The sequence below is a fragment of the Petaurus breviceps genome, unplaced genomic scaffold (genome assembly GCF_028583685.1).
Source record: "Petaurus breviceps papuanus isolate PSGF00001 unplaced genomic scaffold, PetGlider_PUasm1.0 90633, whole genome shotgun sequence".
Lineage (NCBI taxonomy): Eukaryota > Metazoa > Chordata > Mammalia > Diprotodontia > Petauridae > Petaurus > Petaurus breviceps.
The window spans coordinates 507201-528752 of NW_027187293.1; the positions used below are offsets into that span (position 1 = coordinate 507201).

General features: G+C 36.9%; 1 protein-coding gene across 6 annotated transcripts in view; it reads left to right on the forward strand.

Annotated features, from left to right (window-relative positions):
• Positions 1 to 21552, forward strand: part of CEP170 (centrosomal protein 170) — a 153922-nt gene that overhangs the window by 21240 nt on the left and 111130 nt on the right. For all 6 annotated transcript variants that reach the window (XM_069064468.1, XM_069064470.1, XM_069064471.1 and 3 more), the window contains exon 3: positions 20601 to 20690. In XM_069064468.1, the coding sequence (XP_068920569.1) occupies positions 20601 to 20690 (90 nt within the window). The remainder of the gene's footprint in view (positions 1 to 20600; positions 20691 to 21552) is intronic.

Below are 21552 nucleotides of genomic sequence, written 5' to 3' on the forward strand. Positions count from 1 at the left end.
TTAAAAGAAGATGGGGCTTTTAGGCATCAGAAGGTGGGTGGTAGAGCATTCCAGGAACAGTGAATAACCAAGGCAAAGGCATGGAGACAGGAGGATGGAGTGTTTTATGCAAGGAGTAGCATGTTGTGCAGTATGGCTAAATCTTAGAGTACATGGAAGAGAGTAGAGTGTAAGAAGATTGGAAAAAGTAGATTGGGCCCAAGTTATGAAAAGCTTTAAATGCCAAAGAGAGAAGTTTATATTTTATCCTAGAGATATTGTGGGCCACTAGAGTTCCTTGGGTAGAAGGTAAGGAGGAGGGAAGTGTTCAAATCAGCACCCTAGAAAAATGAATTTCATAACTGTGTGGAGGAATGAGGAGAGAGACTTGAAGGAAAGCTAAATAAATGGCTACTGCATAAGTATAGGCAAGAGCTAACAAAAGGACTATAATAGAAGGGTGACAGTGTTAGTAGAGATAAGGGAATGGATTTGAGAAAAGTTAAAGGTAAAGAAATTGTAAGATTTGGCAACTGATTGGATATGTCATTGTTGTTAAGTCGTTCAGTCATTTCTAACTCTTTGTGACTCCATGGACCATATTGTTCAAAGATACTAGAGTGGTTTGCCATTTCCTTCTCCAGTGGATTGAAGTAAACCAAGCTTAAGTGACTTGCCCAGGATCTCATAGCTAGTAAGTGACTGTATTTGAACTCAGGTCTTCCTAATTCCAGGTCCAGCATTCTATCCACTGAGACACCTAACTGCCTCTTCAGCAAACAAGTTAAGTAACTTGGTCACATAGCTAGTGGTGTTTGAGGCCAGATTTGAACTCAGGTCTTCCTGACTCCAGGCCCAGCACTTCATCCCTGAACCATCTAACTGCTGCAGTTTGGAAACGTAGGGAGTGCTAAAGAAAGGAGTTGAGGATGTTACCAAGGTTGAGAACTTGGCAAACAAAGATTTCCCTCTGTAGTAGAAGGAAAGTTTGGGAGGAGGTAAGTGGAGATAGGAGAAAAGATGATGAGTTCTTTTTTGTACATTTTTAGATGCTTATGGGAAATCAAGTTTGAAATGTCCATCAAAAGTTGAGATACAGAATCTGGAGTTCAGGAGAGAAGGTAGGGCTGAATAAATCTGAGAATCATTTGCACAGAAATTATCATTGAAACCGTGACAACTAGTGATAAAATTCCAACAAAGCATAGAGTTGAAAAGAGAAGAGGACCCAAAATGAGCTTTGGGGGACACTCACAGTTAAGGGATTCTTACCTGGATGAAAACCTATCAAAAGAGACTGAGAAGCAGTGGTCAGGCTGGGAGAGTTCCGGGAGAGAGGAAAGTCAAGAAAATGCAGAGAGGAGAAAATACTCCAAAGGAAGAAGTCAGCAATGCCAGAAACTGCAGAGAGATCATTGAAGGCAATAATCAAGCAGAGGACCATTAGATTTGGCAATTAAGAAATCATTGGTAACTTTGGAATGAGCAGTTTCAGTTGAATGATGAGGTCAGAAGCCAGGTTACAAAAAAATAAATAGTCCCTGTTCTCAAGCTCACAGTGTAATTGGAGGACAACATGCAAACAAACTATGTGTGAACAGGTTATGTACACAATAAATTTAGGATAGTCTTAGAGGGGAGGCATTAAGATTAAGGGAAGACTGGGAAAGGCATCTTGAAGAAAGTGAAACTTTAGCTGAGATTTGAAGTAAGCCAGGGAAGTTCAGAAGTGGAGATGAGAGATAGCATTATGGGCATAGAGAACTGCCAGTGAAAATGCAGGAGTCAGGATGTGGTACAAGGAAGTCCAGTATCACTGAATTGCAGAGTATGTGGAAGGCATAAAGAAAGGTAGGAAGGGTTAGGTTATAAAAGACTTTAGAAGCCAAACAGAGGATTTTCTTTTTTATTCTTGAGGTAATATGAATCCACTGGAATTTATTGAGTAAAAGTATGATATGCATTTTAGGAAGATCAGTTTTATAGCCGAGTGGAGGATAGACTGGAGTAAGGAGAGGTTATTACAGTAGTCCAGCATTAAGTGATGAGGAGTTGTACCACCATGGTAGCAGAATCAGATGAGAAAAGTTACAAAATTACATAAAACTGATGGGCCTTGACAAGAGACTGGATGATACCTAGGTTTCAAGCTTAGATGTCTGGGAGGATGGTGATACCATTGACAGTAGTAAGGGAGTTAGACAGAGTGGAGTGTTTGGGGGGTGGGGAGGAAGATAAGGAGTATACTTTTAGACATATTATTGACAAGATCGCCATATTGAGATGTCCAGTAGACAGTTGGAGATATGAGATGGAGGTTGGTAGAGACTGTAAAGCTAGACAAGTAGATCTGACTCATCTGCATAGAGATGATAATTGAAACTTTGAGAGCTGATGAGGTTACTATGAAATACCAGAGGTAGAGAAGAGAAATGGGTGACTTGAGTCACCCAAAGGAAAGTGACTCTCATGGTTAACAAGCAGGACCAAGAAAGGAGACTGTAAAGCAGAGGTCATACAACTAGAATATGATGGAGGAGGCTGTCTGCTAGAGAAGACAGGATGGAATGGATCACCTGTACATGTAAAAAGTGTTTGCCTTAGAAAGGAGAAGGGCCATCGCTTCAAGAAAAAATGAATGAAGGAGATAGCTGTAGAAGATATTTTAGTGATGGAAGATGAACAGGGGAAAAGAGGAGTTCTGCAGATAGCTTCAGTTTTTCAGTGAAAGTTCTTAGCTCAGAGAGGGAGAAGGAGAGGAAGGTATGGGAATTTTGGAGAAGGAATAGAAGGGTTTAGAAAAACTGCTGTGGTGAGTGAATTGGTGATATAAACTTGTAGTTGACCCAGTCAACATGGTTTTATAATTAATGGAAGCCAACAGTCAAATGAAATGCTAGGAAGGATACCCTTAACTGTAAATGTAATCTTGTTTTGTATTTTGTTCAGTCATTTAATAGTCATGTCTGACTCTTTGTGACCACATTTGGGGTTTTCTTGGCAAAAATACTGAAATGGTTTGTTAATTCCTTCTCCATTTCATTTTACAGATGAGGAAATGAGGCATATATGATTAAGTGACTTTCCCAGAGTCACACAGGTATTGTCTGAGGCCATATTTGAATGCAGAAAATGAGTCTTCCTGATTCTAAGCTCAGTGCTCTGTCCACTGTGCTATATTTAAGTAGTATCTTTTCTCTGAAGTTGCACAGCACTTTGAAATACATAGGATAGCTTTAATTTTTATAAATTAGAAAATGACCAGTATTATTATTCCTTGTTTGAGAAATGGATTTTTAGTTGAATAATTTTAGTTATTGAATATGTCTAACATGTTATAGAGCTTTATTGACTCCAGGAAAAGAATGAAAGGAAGCAGAATTGGCCAGTTTGAAAAAAAATATGATTTCTTTTAGTATTTCAGCATGTAAACAGAAAGAATCATTGGTCCTAATTTTGAGGATGACAACGCTTAGTAGCTTTTTAACTAGACTAAAACATAGGCTGACAGTTGTAATTTTAGGGCTGCCATTACATTATATAATTGAAGCAAAGGTGCCTAAATTATTCCTTTATTGCTTTCAATGGAATAGCATTCTTCTAATGATGTGGTAGATTTCTTATGAAATTCACAGATTAATTGTGAAGACTGCTTTTTACAATGTTTCCTCTGTTACTACTATCTCCCTACTAGTCTAGTAAGGGAATGTGAGTTTACACATCTGGAAATAAAATTGCCTTAAGACTTTTCAGGATAAGTATAAATAACCCACCCTTCCTACTCCCTCATTTTTTCTTGCCCTCTCAATGGAAGTGTGTGTGGGCAGGGTGTAGTTTGTGTTTTCATTTTCTGCTTAGTTTTTACACAGATGCTCAAACAAAATGATACCCCACATGTATTTGTATCACTAAAATAATTTAAAGTATACATCTCCAATGTGTATATATTTACTTATGTAAATTATGCATATATTCTGTTGTAATAATTATCATTTAGTTTCTAAAACTTAAACAAAATAGAAATAAACATAAAGATGAAATATTTGATCATGGCATTAATAGGAAATCACTAAATTTGAGTAGGGGAGTAGTGTGACCTCAAGGAAAAATCTCTTTAGCAGCTGTGTGGACAAAGGATTTAACATATGTGTGTGTATGTATGTATATGTATATATATGTGTATATATATTTATATATGTGTGTATATATATGCATATATATTCGCACTTTGAACCAATTTAGATGTGAATGAGGTTCAAGCATTGCTTGCGCCCTCAATATCATCTTCTCCTCCCCTAGAATAGCTCTTCATTGCATGCCTCTTTCATTTAAGATAATTTTCCCTTTTCTTTGTCTCTTCTCTCAGGGCATACCTCTTTCTTGCCTTTTTTTCCCCCTCATCCCAACATACACGACTCATTCCCATGTCTTCTTTCGATATTGAATCCATCCAACTGCCCTAATGATGATAAAGTTCTTAGAAGTTACATGTATCATCTTCCCATATAGAAAGGCAAACAATTTAACCTTACCAAGTCTCTTATGATTTCTTTTTCATACTTACTTTTTTATGCTTCTCTTGAGTCCTGTATTTGAAAGTCAGGTTTTCTATTTAGCTCTGGTCTTTTTATCAGGAATGCTTGAAAGTCCTCTGTTTCTTTAAACATCTGTTTTTTCCCTTGAAGGATTATACTAAGTTTTGATGAGTCAGTTATTCTTGGGGCAATCCCACCTTTATTGCCTTCTGGAATGTCTTATTCCAAATCCTCTAATACTTTAACATGGTAGCTGCTGACTACATGTTATTTGAATGGTTTCTTTCAATGCACTGTCTTAGCCTTGAGGCTTTTTCATGCTGCTGTTTTTAGTGCTAGTTCTAAGAGTTTCCAGTCAGCTGCAGCATCATATTTTGAAGGCTTAGAAGTTTTCAGTACTTCCAAGGTGGGGTGATCTGGGGAGAGCTGTGGTCACTGCTTTCCTGGTCTTGACTCTGATTATCACCCAGGAGCAGCTCCTTGGGATTGCAATCAGTACTGCTTCTGAGGGCCCCCACTCCTATGGGACCAGAAGTGATACTGTTATTCAGGTTCCCTGATCCTTTGGAACCAAAAGAGGTATACTGTCCCTCAGGGCTTCCTTCCACTCCCTCTTGAGTGGAAAGTGTTCCTCTCTACCCTTGATCTATAACCCAGAAGTAGGTATGGGCAATGGAGTTGCCAAACAGTGTCTGGTCCTGTGTCCAGGGCTGCCAGGTCTCCTTACCATTTCTGGCTTGAAAGCTCCTGCAGCTCCACCTAGTTCTACCACTGGTCTTTCATCCATGTGGGCTCCTCATCAACCTTCACTCCTCTGTCACAGATTTCTCTTTCCGAATCTTCAGTTATCTTGGGCTAGAAGAATGTTTCACTCTGACTATATATTGGCTCTGCCACTTCAGAATTCAATTTGACATATAATTTTAAAGTTGTTTGGAAGAGAATATTAGGACAGCATGTTGTAGTACTTTGTCTACTCACCCTCTTGTTCCTCCACTAGAATCTAACTTACTATTTATTGACCTAAAGCAGAATGCTTCCCTGTCAGGCTTAGGCAACTGATGCATTCAGAAGGTGAACGAGGGATACAGAGAATATATGGGGTGTGATAGAATAGTTTTCCTAGTGGCATTGGTATAGCTGTTGTTGTCAGAATGGGGATATTGAGAACTTGCATATCAGTGAGAAGGAGGCAAAGCTGAGAGAATGTAAAGGGCTGTGAAGAGGATCAGGATATGAGGTATGGCAGAGACCAATGCCGTGACTTACTATCCTGGAAATGGTAGGATATGATCCATTTCCCCACCCCATTATTGGTTGATCTTATATTCATTGGAGTCAAGCCGCAGACAGACCCCACTATGGAGACCACTGATTTAGAGTAATGCAAATGGGAAAGTTTGGGACCCCCAGTTCTGATTATGGAATATATTTATTTCTTCTGAATTCATGAAACCATTCCTTTTGAAAAGGTAAGTTGCCCTTAAAAAATCATTTTTCTGTTGCTGTACCTTTTTTCCCTTACCTTAATTTTAATTTCTCTAGGTGCAGTGATTCTGAAGATGAAAATCTCTAAATTTATTCTCTCTAAGCCATCTAATGGCATCTGAAAAGATTCACTATTTTTTTTTTCATTTTATAATGAAATGTTTTCTGTGGTCATTTTTAAAGCTGAAAGATTGTCACAAAGCATTCCCTAATTGAAGACAAAGATGCCTTCATTTTCAGTCCTATATCACTCTTATTTTGGAAATTAATTATTTTGAAGTTAATTTATTTTTATTTTTCAACATTTGCTTTTATAGGATTTTGAGTTCTAAACTTTTTCCCCCTCCCCAAGATAGCATGCATCTGTTATAGGCTATACAAGTTGTGATCATATTAAACATATTTCCACATTAATCATTTTGTGTAAGAAGAATTAGAACAAAAAGGAAAAACCACGAGAAAGAAAAAACAAAAAGAGAAAATAGTATGCTTTGATCTGCATTGAGACTCCATAGTTCTTTCTCTGGATGTGGACAGCATTTTCCATCAAGAGTCTTTGGAATTGTCTTAGAATATCATTGCATTACTCACAAGAGTAAAGTCTAACAAAGTCGCTCATTGCTGAATGTTGCTGTTACTATGTACAGTGTTCTCCTGGTTCTGCTGTCTTCACTTAGCATCAATTCATGCAAGTCTTTCCAGATTTTTATGAAGTCGGGCAGCTCACCATTTCCTATGGAACAATAGTATTCCATTACATTCATATACCACAACTTGTTAAGCCATTTTACAATTGATGAGCATTCCCCTCAGTTTCCAGTTCTTGCCACCACAAAAAAAGTCGCTATAAATATTTTTGTACATGTGGGTCCTTTTCCCTTTTTTATGGTTTCTTTGGGATACAGACCTGGTAGTGGTATTGCTAGATCAAAGGGTATGCACAGTTTTGTAGCCCTTTGGGCATAGTTGCAAATTGCTCTCCCGAATGGTTAGATCAGTTCACAACTCCTCCAACAATGCATTAGTGTTTCCAGTTTGCCTCCATCTTCTCCAACATTTATCGTTTTCCTGTTTTGCATTCTAGCCTGATAGCCGCATCTGATAGCTGCAATGTGGTACTTCAGAGTTATTTTAATTTGCTTTTCTCTAATCAATGGTGATTTAGACCATTTTTCATAGATTGCTTTAATTTCTTTTCTTTTTTTTTTTAAAAGCAATTTGGGTTAAGTAACTTGCTCAAGGTTATATGGCCAGTTATTTTGTGTGGGTGCCAAGTATCTGAGGCTGGAACCGATCCCCGGTCTCCCGACGCCGGGGCCGGCGCCCTTACTCACTGTACCACCTGGCCGCCCCAAATGCTTCAAATTTCTTTATCTGAAAACTGCCTATTCATATCCTTTGACCATTTATCAATTGGAGAATTACTTTTATTCTTATAGATTTGACTCATTTCTCTATATATTTTAGAAATGAGGTCTTTATCAGTGATACTGGCTATAAAAATTGTTTCCCAGCTTTCTGCTTCCCTTCTAATCTTGGTTACATTGGATTTGTTTGTGCAAAAACTTTTCAATTTAATTTAATCAAAAGTATCCATTTTGTATTTCTTAATGTTCTCTATTTCTTATTTGGTCTTAAATTCTTCTGTTCACCAATCTGACAGGTAAACTGTTCCTTGCTCTCCTAATTTACTTATAATTTTACCCTTTATGTCTAAATCGTGTACCCATATTGACCTTATCTTGGCATACTATGTAAGATGTTGGTCTGTGTCTAGTTTCTGCCATACTCTTTTCTAGTTTTCCCAGCAGTTTTTGTCAAATAGTGAGTTGTTATCCTAGAAACTGTAGTCTTTGGTTTATCAAACAATAGATTACTATAGTCGTTGACTACTGTGTCTTGTGTACCTAACCTATTCTACTGATCTACCACTCTATTTATTTATTTTTCTTTTTGGAGATGTGAAGGTAGGGCAGTTGGGGTTAAGTGACTTGCCCAAGGTCACACGGCTAGTTTTTTGTGTTAAGTGTGTGAGGCCGGATTTGAACTCAGATCCTCCTGACTCCAGGGCCAGTGCTCTGTTCACTGTGCCACCTAGCTACCCCAGACCACTCTATTTCTTAGGCAGTACCAAGTAGTTTTAATGATTGCTGCTGTGTAATACAGTTTTAGGTCTGGTATGACTAGGCCACCTTCCCTTTAATTTCTTCTTATTAATTCCCTTGATATTCTAGACCTTTTGTTATTCCAGATGAATTTTGTTATTATTTTTTCTAGATCTATATAATATTTTTGGTAGTTTGGTAAGTATGGCTCTGAATAAGTAAATTAATTTAGGTAGAATTGTCATTTTTATTATATTAACTCAGCCTGCCCATCAGCAACTGATATTTTTCCAATTATTTAGATCTGACTTTGTGTGAAAAGTGTTTTGTAATTGTGTTCATATAGTTCCTGGGTTTGTCTTGGCAGGTAGATTCCCAAATATTTTATATTGTCTACACTTTTCAAAAGGTATGTCCAAAAAAAAAAGAAAGAAATTTAGATCTCATACTAAAGTCTATTTTCTCTTTTGAAGGGGAAAGGCAAGGCAATTGGGGTTAAATCACTTGCCCAAGGTCATACAGCTAGTTAAGTATCAAGTGTCTGAGGTCAAATTTGAACTCAGGTTCTCCTGACTTCAGGGCCTGTGCTCTATCCACTGCACCACCTAGCTGCCCCCTAAAGTTCATTTTCTTGGAAGTTTATGTAATGGTTGTTGAATCTATCTACAAAACCAAAGATAGGTATTTTGAAAACGTTTTGTTTAATACATTATAACTAATTTGCATTCTAACACAAAAGTCTGTAGGAGAAAAAATAAAAAGTTTACTTGTTTCATTTCATTAATATACTGCAAATGTTTATATATCTACACTGAAAATTCAGCTTTTATAGACAAGCATATTAAATGAAGATTCACCTGGCAAAATACTACCTATAACATAATTTTTCTACAGAAATGGTAAAGTTTTATAATAATGTGTTTACAATATAGTTCTATAATCATTTGGTAAAATAATAGTTGCTTAAATTTCAAGTCTTAAGTTATTTTATAGAGTTAGCAAATGCCTTTGTGTAGTCTTATGCTCTTACAGTTTAAAGACTAAACCTTTGATATATATTTTGTTACTGAAATGTGTTTGTTAATACTCTTACTCATCTCATTGAAGTTTCTCTTCCTAAATTTCAAAATGTTACACAAATTCAATTTATAGCCATTATGAAAAATTTTTAATTTAGAAATCATCTCTGACCCAATTCAGAAAACTATTGAGAGCTAGCTAGCTAATATATTAATACATTGTGAAAATGATTGTTAGCTGTGCAGATGTCACATTATATCTGGCTAAACAGAATGTGTATAGAACAATGAATCCATTCAAAGGCAGTGAAACTTTTGGACTTCAAGAACTTGATTGGGTACACGATTTAATGTGAAGAATTTGAAAAATACTACTTAGTACTTATTTTAGCAATTTTTAAAAAATTCTGCTTTTGTAATGTTAGTCTTGGCCAGGTTCCATTTATAGCAAGCAATATACCAGCACAAAGCAAAACAGGATTCCTCTTAAGAGCTAGCTGGCATAAATAGTCATTGAATAGCCTTAAATGGGTCTGAGAATGTAAGACTGATGTAACCTTTTAACAAAATGAATAGAGCAAGCAAGTTTTTATTAAGCACCTATTATGTACCCCACATTATACTAGATACTAAGGATATAACAGAGAATGAAAGTCCCTACTTGCTCTGCTTAAAATAAGTTGATGTTCTAATGGATCTTCAAGGTAACATTTATAGCAATCATGAGTAATGTTCAAGAATAATATTCCAAATATTCATACTTAGATTTTGTATTTGCTGAATTTATGTACTGAATATATCCAGAACAAATCCAAGGGCATATCTTTAGTATCTAGGGGCATTGTAAAAAGAGACCTTTTGAAATAGGTCTTTTTAACATGCTAACATTCATGTATATATTACAACTTAATAAGTGCTTTCTATAGATGTTGTCTCTGATTTGATCCCTCTAGCAAACTTGTGAATATGGTGGGAAAGTTGTATTCATGTCCATTTTACAAATGGATATGCCAAGATCTAAAAAATATTGTGGCTTGACTAGTGTTAACTAATAATGAAACTAGAAGTCAAATATTGTCTTTTGATACTTATTCCAGTACTTAATGGTGCCTTTCCTCTTTTGAAAATAATTTTTTTTACCTTTGTATAATTCTTTTCAGTTTATAGAGTTCTCTAACTTCTTTTGTCTCATTTTGTCCTAACTACAATTCTGTAGCACTTATTATGATCTCCATTTTGTAGGTGATAAAACTGAAACCAAGAAGGGCAGTTACAAGTTGCCTGAGTCTTGTGCAACCAAATAAATAGCTGAACTGAAATTCAAATTCATTCCTCTTTCTCCAAGTTCTGATTTTTTTTTTTTGTACTGCTGCTAAATCTCCTTGACTACTACTGTGCTGCATTTGCAATGCTGACCACTTCCTCCTAGAAATTCCTTTGTTTCTTGAAACTACATTTTTTCCCCTCCTGTTTCAGACTACTCTTTTTTGGCTTCCTTTGCTGTTTTTTATTTGTTTGTTTGTTTTTTTATTTTCTTACCCTAACTTTGTTGAATCTCAGTCCTTTTTTTTAGCTTACTTTCCACAGTGTTTCTCAGAGAACCCACCATTCTTCTGGTCTCAAGTACCACTTTTATATAGGCAGCTTTCAGATTTGTATTTCTAGTTCTTCTAGTTCTACACCTTAACATGGCACCGAGATGTTTTCACTTTAATATTTTGTTATCATCCAAACTCAACACATTCAAAATGTAGCTCACCCATTGTCACTCCCACACACAAATTGCACATCAGTTCCTATTCACATATTCCCTGTCTGTTGAATTTACTATCATTCTTTCTCTCTCTTTTCTTTGACTTTTGAAACCTTGTAATCCTTTTTGATTCTGTTCTATCTCATAGAATCTTAGAATTGGAAAGGACCCAAGATGTCATCTCTTTTGACCTGTTCAAAAACCTGTTAAAGATCTCTAGTTGCTTAGGAGCTCACTGCTCCATCATGCAACAAATTCCATTTCTATACAGATATGATCGTTAGGAAAGTTTTCTTTATGTTTGAGCTGAAATCTATTTCTTTCTAACTCTCACACTTTGATTTTAATTTTTCCTCTGGGGCTTAAATAGAAGAAATTTAGCCCATTTTTCCCCATGACAAACCTTCAGATATTTAGAGACTACTTGCTGTTTTTTCACTGTTTGGACATTATACCTCTATTTTCAGAGGCAACTGGTGGCACTGGGCCAGGAGTTAGGAAGACCTGAGTGGAAATTTGTCCCCACACACAGAGCTCCTGGCCAAGTCATTTAATCTCTGTTTGTTTCAGTTTCTTCCATGGGGAGTATAATACTACCATTGATGGAGAAGATAATAATAGCACCTACCTTGCAGGATAGTTGTGTAGATCAACTAATGTAATATTTTAAAAAGTGCTTAGCTTCAATGCCTAGCACATAATAGGCACTATATAAATATTTATTCTTTTCTGTTTTTTTCCTTTGTTATCATAGCTAAATATTATATTATTGGCTCACTTGTCAGACAGATTATAAAAACTGCCTCATTGGTCTTATAGTCCACCAAAATCACCTAGTACTTTTACACGTGAACTGCTTTCTAGTTATATCTTTATCCTTTTAGTATTTGTACAGTTGATTTTTTTAAAAAAAGACTTTAAATTTATCCCTATTGAATTTTATCTTATCAATTTCACTGCTTTGCTCTAGCTCATTTTTTTTTGGGTGGAATCTCTGTTCTGCTCCCTTCTGAACATTCCCTGTCTTGCTGAAATAAAGCACTTAGAAATGAATATGATATGGGAGCAAAGAATCTCAAACAAAAGAAGTTGCCCTTGATTGGGTAATGGCTGAACAAACTCTGATTTGTATGAATGTAATAAAATACAATTGTGTATCTTCCCTCTTTTGGCATAAATGAATCTAAAGTTAATTCAATTTAAACCACTTATATATAAACAGAGATAAGGCAAGGAAAAAAATCACTTTTGCTAGCATTCACATACTCACTGTTAATACACAACCAAAGCAAATTGCAAGTCAGAAGCCTGTCTATGCCAATCAAATAGCGTCACAGTTTTTTTTTTCCTTTGTTTAATATTGTGCTGCAGGCCTCAGATTTTTTTTTTCTTCTCTCCTAAAAGCACTATCAAAGACAATATCCTCTTAACATTCCCAGACCTCAGACATATCACCAAGGGGGACACAGTCCTTGCTATGAAAAAGTCTTTGATGAGATGGAAGCCTTATGTAGATTCAATTTATAGGAGTATGCCAGCATAAAAGAAAACAGGATTCCCCTCAGGGGTTAGCTGGCATGAACAAAACAGGTTACACTTTTAGGAACAAGCTGACCCAAAATAGAGAAAATAAACAGAAGAGTAATAATATCTCTTACTGACCTATTAAAAAATAAATAGGAATTCAAAAGCTTGATAAAAGTGCAGAGCCCATGGCAACCTCCTTTAAACAGAATCATCATTACCGATGATATGGTTCAGAAGGGGAGAAAGGAAGGGAATGGCTTATAGCTTTTCCTTACTTAGATGGCTTTCCACCATATACTAATACTGTCAGGGGGAAAAAATCTCATGATTGACAATACAGTGTAAGATAAAGTTAAGGAAGAAGCTACATTGTTGTTACAATCCATGTCATGAAGAGAACAGTGGGCTTAAATTCTTCTGCTGGCCAAGTAGGTTTTCCTTATAAGCAATTTCTAGCTATGTGTAGTGAAAAAGTAAAAGCTGAATTGCAAACTGTTAGCAAGTATAAAGTAACAATGTTTCCTACAGGGAGAGATAAAGATAGAGTACTAAGTTGCTAAATACAACTTCTCACTGTGAGAAGGCTACTGGTAATACTAAGAACCTATCAGTGGGAGTACGCTGCAGCAGTGAGACTATTTTCTGCTAGCCACAATCCATTCAGTACCCAGGAAGACCCAGTATAAAAAATGCTTTGCTTCCTCAAACTTTTAAATCCTGTATTCCATTTTCTGTATGGACACACAGACCCTTCTATACTGACCTCTGCAAAAGGGAAGTCAGAATCGTTGCTGTACTTCAACCCTCAGACCCACTTTTATCTTCCCTGTGGTGGTGGACCACGTCTCTTCAGGCCCCAACTTCTGCAGAGAGAATGGGACTGTTGTCACTGCTTGGATGAGCAGGGTATTACCAATTGCAACTTCTGGTAAGATGGAGGACCACTAGATTACTATCTATCCTCTGGACCCTAGGGCATTGCCATCTTACCTGTCAGTGTACCCTAAGGATCTTTAGGCCTTGCCATCTCCCACATTGCTATGCCCTTAGAATTTTTAGGCCTTATCTGCCCATATACTTGAATGCTTCTATATGTAATAATAATTATGACACACATGTGTCTCCCTATGTGCCAGGCATTTTGCTAAGCAATTATTTAATCTTCGCAACAAACCCAGGAGGTAGGGGCTATTATTATCTCCATTTTACAGATGATGAAACTGAAACAGATGTTAAAGCCTTACCCAGGGTCACAACAGCTAGAAGTGTCAGAGGCTGAATTTGCACTCTGGTTTTTATGACTTAGATTTAGTGTTCTAGTATGCCACCTTGCTACTCCAATGAATGTGTCTCCTCCAGTTGAAGAATTGTTCTCCTTGAGAGCAAGGGACTGTCTCCTTTTTCAATATTTCTCCAGCAGGTAGTATAGCTCTTAGCAGGTACTAAAAATTTAAGGAGTACTTTTTCTTTCATTTATTTATTCATTAATTATAAAAGCCTTAGCAAAGGACTGAAGTCTAAACACATAGAAGCAAAAATAATTGCTTAATTGATACATTGAAATATAGGCTAGTTTAAAAATGAAGTCAGGGAAGAGAAGGAAAGATACAGGACCTCCCCCCCCCCATTTTTTCTTTGCCTTCACATGAATAATTCAAAGAAACAGGGAAAGGCTTATATGGATGGAGATAGCATGAAGTAAGCAAAGTGAAGAAGAAATAGGCCTCCTTTTCATTAGAGAAGGGAAAGTGAAGATTAGAGGAATGGAATGTTGAATGCACTCTTCTATGCAATCAAGGCAATCTGTTTTTTTATTTGTTTTTTTATTAACTTATTTTTTTTCATTATATGGTAATAGTGGAAGAAGTAAAATTACTGTGATTTAAAAATAAAAGGCATCAGGGCAGTTAAGTGGCACAGTGGATGGGAGGGAGTCAGGAGGACCTGAGTTCAAATTTGGCCTCAGACACTTAACTAACTCTGTGACCCTGAACAAGTCACTGAACTCTGATTACCTCCCCAAAATAAATAAAAACAAAGACATAGATAAAAATTTTTAAAAGAGAAATGAATTTAAAAAGAAAAGTAAACGTATAGTCTGACCAGCACAGAATGCATATAGCAGGACTAGTACTTATATTCTAGTACATAGCACAGTGCCTAGCACAGAATAAGTGCTTAATAAATGCTTATTGACTGGATATCTACCTGCTGTATGCCTTTCTTGGTATTGATAGAGTCATTGAATAAAATTTATCTCTTTAGCAGCATCTGTTATCTAAATATATGCATGGGAGAGTCTTTGCAAGAGCAACTTGATGATTTTGTTTTGCTCTAATAAAGCATATCTGTTTTGTTGTTGTTGTAGCCCCAAAACAGTAAACAGCAGAATCTTGCATTCTTCTAAATTTTCAGTCACTTGTGTGACTGTGATGATGTATTCTAATATAAAAAACCCATTCATGAAAGCCTATCTATTTACTTCTTAAATATTTATCAGGAATACACTTCAATAACCTATTGAGATAATTTTAATGAAGATTTTATGAAAATTAGGAAGTAAGGTTGGTAACTATTGATGTCTTAATTGCCTTTTTTTTTTTTTGGTAAGAGCTTTTTTTATTTTTATTTTTTTGCTTTTTGGAGGGCAGTTTGGGTTAAGTGACTTGCCCAAGGTCACGCGGCTAGTTTTTGTGTTAAGTGTCTGAAGCTGGATTTGAACTCAGGTCTTCCTGACTCCAGGGCAGGTGCTCTATTCACTGTGCCACCTAGCCACCCTGTAAGAGCTTTTTTTAAAAAAATGTTTCAGTATGTTTTCTCTTTTAATACCTTAGTGTTTTCAGAAGTGAATCATTTACAGATATTATTTTATTTTTGATCTGGTTCAAACATTCTTTCCAAACTTATCTTAAATGCCATTTGCAGTTCATAATAGCATACTGGAGACTGTGCTATTTGAAATAGGGTGGTTCTGCTGTCACTAATGATGAAAATATTTATAGACTAGCAAGTCTTTTTCATTTTTCATCTGTTTGTTATCCTAAGTTTAATTGCAGCTATAATACTCACAAGATGATTTGACTTAGTTGGGTCTCATGCTAAGCTTCCTGTAGGATTGTTTTCCTCTTCCCTAATCTTTACTATTTTGTGAAGTGATACTGTTTATGATCTATTACCACCTCCCTCTGTAAAATTTTGCAAAGGTGATATTTTAAATCAGTGTTGACTTTGGTAACATATCACCAAAGTTTTCTAAACTTTTTTTGCATGAGAATTTGGATATATGTTTTTTTTAAAGCAATTAGAGTTAAGTAACTTGTTCAAGGTTACACGGCCAGTTATTTGTTGTGTGGGTGCCAAGTATCTGAGGCCGGAACCAATCCTGGGTCTCCCGACGCCGGGGCCGACACTCTTACTCACTGCGCCACCTGGCCGCCCCTATATGTCTTATTTAAATATTTTAGAGATTCCTGAAAATTTTCTTCATTGCATAATTTCAGTATTTAATATACTGAGAAGGTAGTGTGGCACTGTGCATAGAGAGCCAACTAGGGGGCAGAGCCAAGATGGCGGAGTAGAAGGATGACCTTCCTGCAGCTCCGGCTTCCACCTTCCCCAATCCATGTAAAAAGGGGACTCTAAACAAATTTGGGAGCTGCAGAACCCACAAAATGACACAGAGAAGCTAACCTCCAGCTGAGGACAGCGGGGCAGGCCGGCAGGAATTGGCCAGCACAGCGTTCTGGGGGGCGAGCCCAGCCCCACTCCTAGGCTTTAGCCCCAGGGCGGGCCTGACCAGCCGCCAGCCAGAGGGACTCCAGATCAGCAGCAGCTGTGGCCGTTTCCAGATTTATCAATACATAGATGCGAAGGACAAGGTGAGAGGCCAGTGCAGTCTGGACTTTGGGACCCAGTAAGTGGGAGTGCGTGGCTTTTACCCCCGGGGCAAGAAACCACTGAGATGCTGGCACAGCCAGCCAGTGTCATGTGGCAGCTTCAGCTCCTGGCCTACAGAGTGTAGGGGGACCAAGCACAGAATGAGGGGTAATTGCTCTTGCTTTAACTTGCTTGGATCTGGATTGCAGTCTAGGATGGAGGTCCTGGGGTGTGTGTCCAGCTTGCCAGAACGTATGGAGACCTCAGAGAGGGCATCCATCTAATACCTCCGGCAGCTGAGAAAACCCCAGCGTTTGGGACGAAAACTCCCCTGTCTGGTGGCAGAGTCCTACTGTGGCAAAAAGCCCAAAAGTCAAATAGTTGAGTGGCAAAATGAGCAGGCAAAGGAAACAAAACAGACAGAAGATTCCAACATTACACTCCTATTTTGGGGACAAGAAGGAGCAAAGCATGGAACAGGAGGAAAACAGTGAAGTCAGAACTCCTGCACCAAAAGCTTCAAAGGAAAATACAAGCTGGTTACAGGCCATAGAGGACCTTAAGAAGCAGATAAGAGAAGTGGAGGAAAAATTGGGAAGAGAAATGAGAACAATGCAAGAAAATTATGAAATGAGAGTCAACAGCCTGACTGAAGAAAATAATACTTTAAAAAACAGACTCGGGGCGGCCACGTGGCTCAGCGATTAAGAGCACCAGCTCCAGTGTTGGGATGACCTGGAGATCGAATCCTGGGCTTAGACACTCAGCACCACACCCAGAAATAACTGGCCGTGTAACCTTGAGCAACTTACTTAACCCCGATTGCTTAAAGAAAAAAACCAGACTGACTCAAATGGCAAAGGAGCCTCAAAAAGGCAATGAGGAGAAGAATGCCTTAAAAAGTCAAATTTGCCAGATGGAAAAAGAATCTCAAAAGCTCACTGAGGAGAATCATTGCTTCAGAATTAGATTGGAGCAAATAGAAGCTAATGACTTTATGAGAAATCAAGATGCTGTTAAACAGATCCAAACAAATGAAAGAATAGAAGGCAATGTGAACTATCTCATGGGAAAAACCACTGACCTAGAAAATAGATCCAGGAGAAATAACTTAAAAATTATTGGACTACCTGAAAGCCATGACCAAAGTAAGAACCTAGAAAGCATCCTCCAGGAAGTTCTCAAAGAAAACTGCCCTGATGTTTTAGTACCAGAGGGCAAAATAGAGGTTGAAAGAATTCACCGATCACCTACTGAAAAAGATCCCAAAAAGAAAATTCCTAGGAATATTATAGCCAGGTTCCAGAATTCCCAGATTGAGGAGAGAATATTACAAGCAGCCAGGAAGAAACAATTTGAATATTGTGGAAACACAATCAGAATAACCCAGGATCTGGCAGCTTCTACACTGAGGGATCGAAGGACTTGGAATGTGATATTCCGGAGGTCAAGGGTGCTGGGACTAAAACCAAGAGTCACCTACCCAGCAAAACTGAGTATCATGTTTCAGGGGAAAATATGGTCATTCAGTGGAATAGAGGACTTTCAAGCATTCTTAATGAAAAAACCAGAGTTGAATAGAAAATTTGACATTCAGATACAAGAAGCAAGAGAAGCACGAGAAGGTAAACAGGGAAAAGAAATCATAAGGAACTTATCAAAGTGGAACTATTAACATTCCTACATGGAAAAACAATAATTGTAATTTATGAAACTTTTCTCAGTAGTTGAAGGGATTAGAAATATATATATATATGTCTATATATGAGGGTATATGGGCATATGAATACATATTTGAATGTGTGTATATATGTTTACAGACATACATAGATAGAGGGCACAGGACCAGTTTAACAGGAAGGGATGATTAAAAGGTGAAATTAAGAGGTGAGAGGAATATAATGAGAGGAGATGGGGAGAGACAGATTGGGGTAAACTATCTCATACAGAAGAGGCAACGGAAAATGGCTATAATGGAGGGGAAGAATAGGAAGGCAAAAGGGAATGGGTCAACCTTATTCCCATTGAATCTGGCTTAAGGAGGGAGTGAAATACACACTAAATAGGGTATCTCACCCTCCAGGAGAATGGGGGGGGGAGGGGATGAGAGGGGGGATGATGGAAGGGAGGGCAGACTGGGGGGGAGGGAAGTTGGAAGCACCCACTTTTGAAAAGGGACAGGATCAAAGTAGAGAATAAGAACAAGTGGGAGGTGGGATAGGAGAGAGGGAAATATAGTCAGTCTTTTACAATATATCTACTATGTTATTATTTTGTATTAGCTGCACATGTACAACCTATACGGAACTGCTTATCTTCCCAGTGGGGGTAGGTGGCAAGGGGGGGGGGGAATGAATCTGGAATTGAAAGTTTTAAAATCAAATATTCAAATATATATATGTGTGTGTGTGTATGTATATATACTATTATTAATACCATCTTACATGTAATTAAGAAATAAGATATACAGGCACTGAGGCATAGAGATGCACTGGAAAAGTCGAAAGGGGTATGGGAGAAAATATGGGAGAGAGCAGATTGGAGGTGGGGATATCCTGTGGGACTGCTCTTTTGGGGGGATGGGTGGGGGAAAAATGGGGAGAAAATTTGTAACTCAAAATCTGGCGGAAACGAATGATGTAAATCAGAAGTTAATAAAGCATTTAAAAAAAAGAGATCCAACTTCAAATTCAAGAAAACCTGTGTTGAAGGTCTCTGACATATATTGACTCTGTGACTCTGCATGATTTAATTTACCTCTTGCTCTAGGCTATAGGTCTGGAATTCAAGAACCTGTGTAGTTTCTGAGTATGCCCAAATAAGATTAAAATGTAATTGGGAGATGCTTAATAAAATCAAAATACAATACAATATATATATATATATATATGTATATATATATATATATAATATTAATTCGTGGTTTTCAATGTGCAACTTGCAGAAATCTGTTTTCTATTGGAGACAACACTGCTACAGACTACTTTCTGAGATTATAAATCAGACAAAATACTGCCTGTGTTGGTAGAAGGAGTTTCTTCACTTGAGAATTCCCCATACAAAATTTAATCATCAATTCAGCCCTTAAATTCAATCAATTCAGCTTGTATCCTGGCCTGTATATTGTTCACTAGTTTCAACTAGATTGTAATCTCCTTGAGGTCATGGGCCATACATTATACTTTGTCCCATTTAGGAGTACAGTACTATTATGTTCCTAAATACGTGTTGACATTTGAAAAGTCATCTTCTGCCCCTCAAAGTTGTAGAGGAATTTAGTTGCTTTTTTTTTTTCTTTTGAGCGCAAATTGCGAAGAATATAATTCCTGAGTGACTGACAATGACCAATTATTATTTTTTTTTTTGTAGTGTTTCAGCCTCTGGCTCATCCTGAAGTCTTTTGTTACTTCTACCCATACATGACATCATATCTTTAAAACGACAACAAAGTTCAAACATAAACCCCAAAACATAAACTCAAACATAAACCCCAAAAGTTAAGTAGATACAAGTGTATCTGCTACAAACATATTTATTTGAGATTGGATATATCTGATTTCCAATTTATTAGCATCCTCTTTTCAAGTCTGGGAAAGGAAAACATAGGAACATATGTAGGAATGTAATATAGAATATAATAAAACAAAATATAGGAACTAAAATAGGCTATCTTACCCATTTTGTAAATTATACCTTATTTGGTATATGATAATTCAAATGATAGTTGGTACTACAATATTTACAATATTTTGTTTTTTAATCAAACTTTCATTTTCCCTCAAAAGTTTGTCATAATTTTTGTAAAGTCAGTAATGTCATAATTGAAGAGAAAACCCAAGATGTAAAAAAAGGAATTCAGTGGGGGTGGTTATTTTACAATAAAAACATGGTTTTTGCTTATTTACTTTCACTAGAAGTTCACAAAAAATAGAGAAAAATCACTAAACAAAGTTGACTTTTCTACATTTAAAAAATATATAGCAGACCTTATAAATTTTTGTGCCTTTTAGTTTCATTCACTAAAGTTGGCTTCACATATAAATGTGAAACACAAAATCTGATGGTGGTAGAAAGGTACTTGTTAGGATTTGTGTGTACTTAAATATTAGAATATTTTTCACATTCTTCATTTTAATCTTAGTTTTAATACACTTTAAATTTTACTTTGCCAAGCTGTATTATACATTTGCATGTAAAAGTTATATGGTTTAGGAACAATAATAACTAAAAATCTTTATGTTTGGGGTTTTTGTTTTTTTAATTTCCTTGTTTTTAATAAGATCAGACATCAAGCCACTTTTTCCCATTTGTTTTTCAGTCACGCAGCGTGGATAAGCAACATGCTGTAGTCAACTATGATGCCTCTGCAGATGAACACTTAGTAAAGGATTTGGGTAGTCTAAATGGGGTAAGTTAACAATCGGTTACATGTGTTTCTGTTATTTTATTCACCACTGTTCTGAAACTTTTTTTTTTAAACAATTGGGGTTAAGTAACTTGCTCAAGGTTACACGGCCAGTTATTTTGTGTGGTTGCCAAGTGTCTGAGGCTGGAACCGATCCTGGGTCTCCCGACGCAGGAGCCGGTGCTCTTACTCGCTGTGCCACCTGGCCGCCCCAGTTCTGAAACTTTTTAAAAGGGCCCCAGATGTCTCTTTTCCTCAAAAATCTAGTAGTGTTCTTTAACTTGTTATTCTCTTAAACTAATACTGATGACTATTCCTTTTTTTTTATCAGTGTCCTTCCTAAAATATAGTGCGCAGAACTGGACACAACAATGTAAATGCAGAATAACTAGAATATACTTATAGCAGGACCTGAACACTGTGTATCCCATTAGTTTTCTGTGAATTCCTTGAGCTGGTAGTCTATGAACCTCGAGATCCTTTTCAGACAACCTGTTCTTTGACTGCCTTCCCATCTTATACTTGTAAACTTTTTGCAATATTTACTCTCTTATTTAGTGTATTATCTATCTACAACAGCTTTATCAGTCATTCAAGCATTTATTAAGGATCTAACTGTGTGCCAGAAACTATTCCAAGCGCTAGAGATACAAAGAAATGTAAAAATATAGTTCTCTGCCATCAAAGAACTCGTTCTAATGGAGAGTAGTGTGTTGTATTGAATTTCAAATACCTGAAATATTTTAACTTTTAATGCCATGTTGCTTTGGGAATGGAATTACTACAGTAAAATAGTTTATTTTATTAGAATGTTTAAATACTTAGAAATAGACTACTATAAAGGATATTATGCAAAGTGGAACAT